Genomic DNA, 4,291 nt, shown 5'->3' on the forward strand with positions numbered 1-4,291 from the left:
TCCCTATGGTCACCGAAGCGCCATGACTTTACACCCTCCCAGACATATGCATATCATTGGAAAGGTCTTGAGGTGAGCTATCGAATGGAGTCATTTTCGGTCCAAAAATTTCAAGTTGGAGTGGCCAAATTGGCCAAAAACCAAAAAGTTACCGTTTGGCCGGACACATAATGGTCATTAGCTCGAAAACTAGCCTTTCATGGTCACTTGAAAATTTCACCGATTTTAAGGCCCAAGTCTAAGCTATAAAATGCCGCATAGCTTATATCCCTAAAAATTCTTGTCTTCACGATATGGCCTTTGATAGTGCGAAAATGGCCAAAAATGGCCAAAAATGACAAAAAATGTTAATTTTAACATTTGAAGTATTTTATGGGCCAAAATGTACTCCAATGACTCTGTAAATATGCTCTATGCCTAGCGAAACAAAATTGAACAAAATATCGACCGTTTTGGATGGCTATTCCACCAAAAATCGGCCAAATGTACCAAAAATCGAATTTTCACAAAAAAGTCTAGATGTATGAAATATGAAATCTTAAGGGGCTAGTCATACGATGTAAACATCGCTGGAATCTATGTTTCCTATAGACTAAAATATTTACTGAAATGTTTGACCACTTCCAAGAAGTGGAAACTTTATATAATGGAAACAAATGGTCGCCGATTGAAAGTACCTTTGGAATCATGTCTTCAAGATTTAGATTATTACGAACAACCATTGAACTCAGCGAACAAAATGTTAAGTATTGCATTTTGGCATTATGTGATCTGCACAATTGGATTATGACCATTGGCCGTGATCATTCAATCACAAGAGAAATTATTAACTCAGTCACAAGGCATGTCGATTTAAATTACGATGACGATATCGTGGAAAACGATGAAATAGAATCAAACGAAGCAAAAAATATTCGTAATCTATTTAAACAATATTTTATTGCTCATGTCGGCGAAGTACCATGGCAATATGACATGGTGTGATGAAGGATGAGAGGTGAGGATGAGAAGATGAGAGCGAGGAAGAGGTGTCACGATAAAGCGTATCATTTATCATTTTGTGTTTGTATCTTGTGTGCGTCTGTTGTGTTTTCTAATTTAAAATGGATAAAAGAAAAGTTAACCGTCAATGGCAAAAGTCTGAAGTGAGAACTTTAATCGAACAATTGGAAGCACAGCCCGATTTATGGGATCCATCGAGACCAAACTACCAAAATCGGTAATTTCCAATTTGTAATTCATGTTGCAAATGAGAATTTCACATCATTTGACATCATATGTTTTGTTTTTCAGAAATATAAAACAAAAATTGCTTCAAGAAATGGCAATATCTCTAAATGTAACGTCACAAGAAATTTCATCAAAATTACATTCGTTGAGAACACAATTTAATCGAGAATGTAGCCGAGAAAAAAAGCAAAAAAGCGGTTCCGGGGGTGATGAAATTTATATATCAAAATGGGAATATATGTCCAGCCTACACTTTTTAAAAGTAGGATCGGTATCTGGCGAAACTTTTTCGAATTTGGTACATTATATATTAAAATATCGCAATTGAATTTTTTTTAAAACCAAATGTCGTGGTTTCATTTCAGAATACGCACACATTAAAATCAAATGATTTGCCGTGCCTTTTAAATGAGCTAGAAACACGTGATTTGATAGTTGTAAGCACAGATTCCTCAGACACACAGTCCGAATATGGTGAAAGATCCTCAAATCAAAAGATAACACATTCTCAAACAACAAACCAAAGAACCGCGAAAAGAAAGTACTACGAAGATAAAGAAAATCTGTTAATGGAACGCGCTATAGCCGTGATGGATCAACGATCAGATGAATGGGACATATTTGGGCAATTCGTAGCCAGTGAGCTACGTCAGATATTTGATCCAATTAAGAAAAATACTGTAAAAAGATTAATAATGAATACTTTGATGTCTCAAGGAATTTTCGAACAAACGGAAAATGGATTTACAGCTGAAACAAGATACATGGTCGTCAGTGACGATGACATTCAAAAGAGTAATTCTTCTTTATAGAAAATCAAATAAAGTACGATAATATTCACTGCCAAATTCGTTCAAAAAATTTCGTGTAAATATTGCGGCTATGAAATAATAAACACAATGATCAAATTAAACCCTGTTTATATTAAATGGTTTTATGTTTACTTGTCAATGTGCCACATTAACTAAACACTCGCTATTCTGTGCACAACTTGATTTTTGACACTTCATTCCTTGTTTAGCAAGCAAACAAGTTAGTCGTATTAATGGAGGCCGCATTTCAATTGCCCGAACGAGAAATCGTCACATTTCAATGTAATTTTGTTGGATGTGATTATAAAACCATCCGTGAAGATAATTTGGAAAGGCACAAGCGCAACAAACATGAAAAAATTAAAGTAAAATGTCCAGGCTGCGGAATATCATTGGCGCCGACTTCATTGAAACGTCATTTGGATTTGTCGTGCAAAAATCCTCAAACGACAAAAGAAATTATTCAAAAAGCGAATATTGATGACAGAAAAGAGGATGAATTTAAAATTGAAACAACCATAAAGTTTGTCGATGGAAAAATTAATTTTACCCAAAACACCACAAAAATTGGAAATATGAACATCATTTTGGTGCCAAAAATACTATCTTTTGGTGGTAAGTTTTGCTTGTGTGCAATGTGTAAATCATATTATTTTGAGTTTTTATGCAAAACAGAAAGTTATTTCCTTCAGAAACGGACAATTCACTGAACGCTATGGTAACCAAGGTTTCATCGGAACATTTTGACGAAGAACAAAACGACTCTCTATTGGATGCTACCTGTGTGCCTGAATATTTGCTCGAAGAAGAAATCGCTGATGTTGATAGTCAATAACATCTGAATGCAACCGAAATTATTATAACTGATTAATGATGATTGATATCAATAAATAAATAAAATATGCATTTTCTGCATGGAATGAATTGAAAGCGTGTCTTTTCAATCATCGTCATTTTTAGCTTCTTTAGTTTTGACATTGTGACATTCTCTTCATCCTCATCCTCATCACAGATGAGGTGTATGTCAATGCAAACGGACGATACAACATTATTTGCTTGCATAAATTATTTGGTATGGTTAATTTTATAAACTTGATATTGAAAATGGATTCTAAAAATCATATCGATCTTAAAATTTCGAGTTTGGATTTTGATTTAAATGGAAATATTACTAGAACACTAAAACGATCGGATTTTTGGTCAAATTCGAGATCAAAATCAGAAAAAATAGCACAAACACAGCATTTGAATGGACCACAGGGAGAAATTATACAAGAGAAATCCATAAAGAAATGTTTGGTACAACCAATTGCTTACAATTTAAGAGAAAGGTTTTCGAAATTGCGACACACATCCGTATCTATTTCAGCGAAAGAAACCACACAAAATTCTGGTAAGATCATATTCGATACAAAACGCCAATTTTCTTATTCAAAATGTTTTTCATCTAAAATTTGTAGCGTCAAAGTTGCAAATGAAATCGGCACAGAAGCCAGCACAATTGGAAGCTGTTGAGGTAAAAGAATTGACGACGTATAATTTTAGGAAACGAGCCTGTATTTTGGATAGTGCCTTTCCTCCGTCCAAAAGATCTCGTAGTACAGTAGCACGTAAAAATATACGTACACCAAACTTGATATTTGCGCCGAAATCAATGCTAAAGGAAGGACTGGTAGTAATTGCGAAAATGACTTCATTTTCAGCCTGGCCAGCTAGAATTCAATCATTCCGAAAAACTTGTGTGAATGTGCACTTTTTTGGCGATGACACTACTGGAACAGTGAAGTATGAAAATATCGGATTATTTGGAGATAATTATGAACTTATCAAACACAATTTAAAGAAAAACCTCAAAAACTATTACAAAGCAGTGCGTTGTGCAGAAGGTGCTTTGAATGTGCCATGTCAATTGTCCATTTTACAATTTTAATGTATTAAAAATAATTTAATATCCAAAAACGATTTTTTTCCCTTCAAATAAATAATAAACCGTTCGAATTAAATCATTTTTGTTTTACTGGTGAGGATGAGAATATGAGAGTGAGGAAGAGGTGTGACGAGAAAGTGCATCATTTATCATTTTGTTTTCGCCTTTTGCGTGCGTTCATTGTTCCATTTTTTCAGTTTTATTAACATTTAACTTTCTTGTGGATGTTTTTACACTGTTCAAAATACATTTCAATTGAAAATTTTATTTATTCGAATTAAAAATGGTTGTTGTGAAAAATAAAATAGCTGCAGCTATTCTT

The 4,291-nt window shown here is 33.9% G+C and overlaps 1 protein-coding gene across 1 annotated transcript; it reads left to right on the forward strand.

The window, feature by feature from the left end:
* Nucleotides 1-1,089: 1,089 nt before the first annotated feature.
* LOC116350247 lies at nt 1,090-2,042 on the forward strand. The gene is made up of 3 exons (XM_031781990.1): nt 1,090-1,219; nt 1,294-1,528; nt 1,596-2,042. The coding sequence occupies exons 1-3, from the start codon at nt 1,104-1,106 to the stop codon at nt 2,040-2,042; spliced, it is 798 nt and encodes a 265-aa protein (XP_031637850.1). The 5' UTR covers nt 1,090-1,103.
* Nucleotides 2,043-4,291: the final 2,249 nt, after the last annotated feature.

This window comes from Contarinia nasturtii, unplaced genomic scaffold (genome assembly GCF_009176525.2).
Source record: "Contarinia nasturtii isolate CC-2019 unplaced genomic scaffold, AAFC_CNas_1.1 Cnas_scaffold_3965, whole genome shotgun sequence".
Taxonomy (NCBI): domain Eukaryota; kingdom Metazoa; phylum Arthropoda; class Insecta; order Diptera; family Cecidomyiidae; genus Contarinia; species Contarinia nasturtii.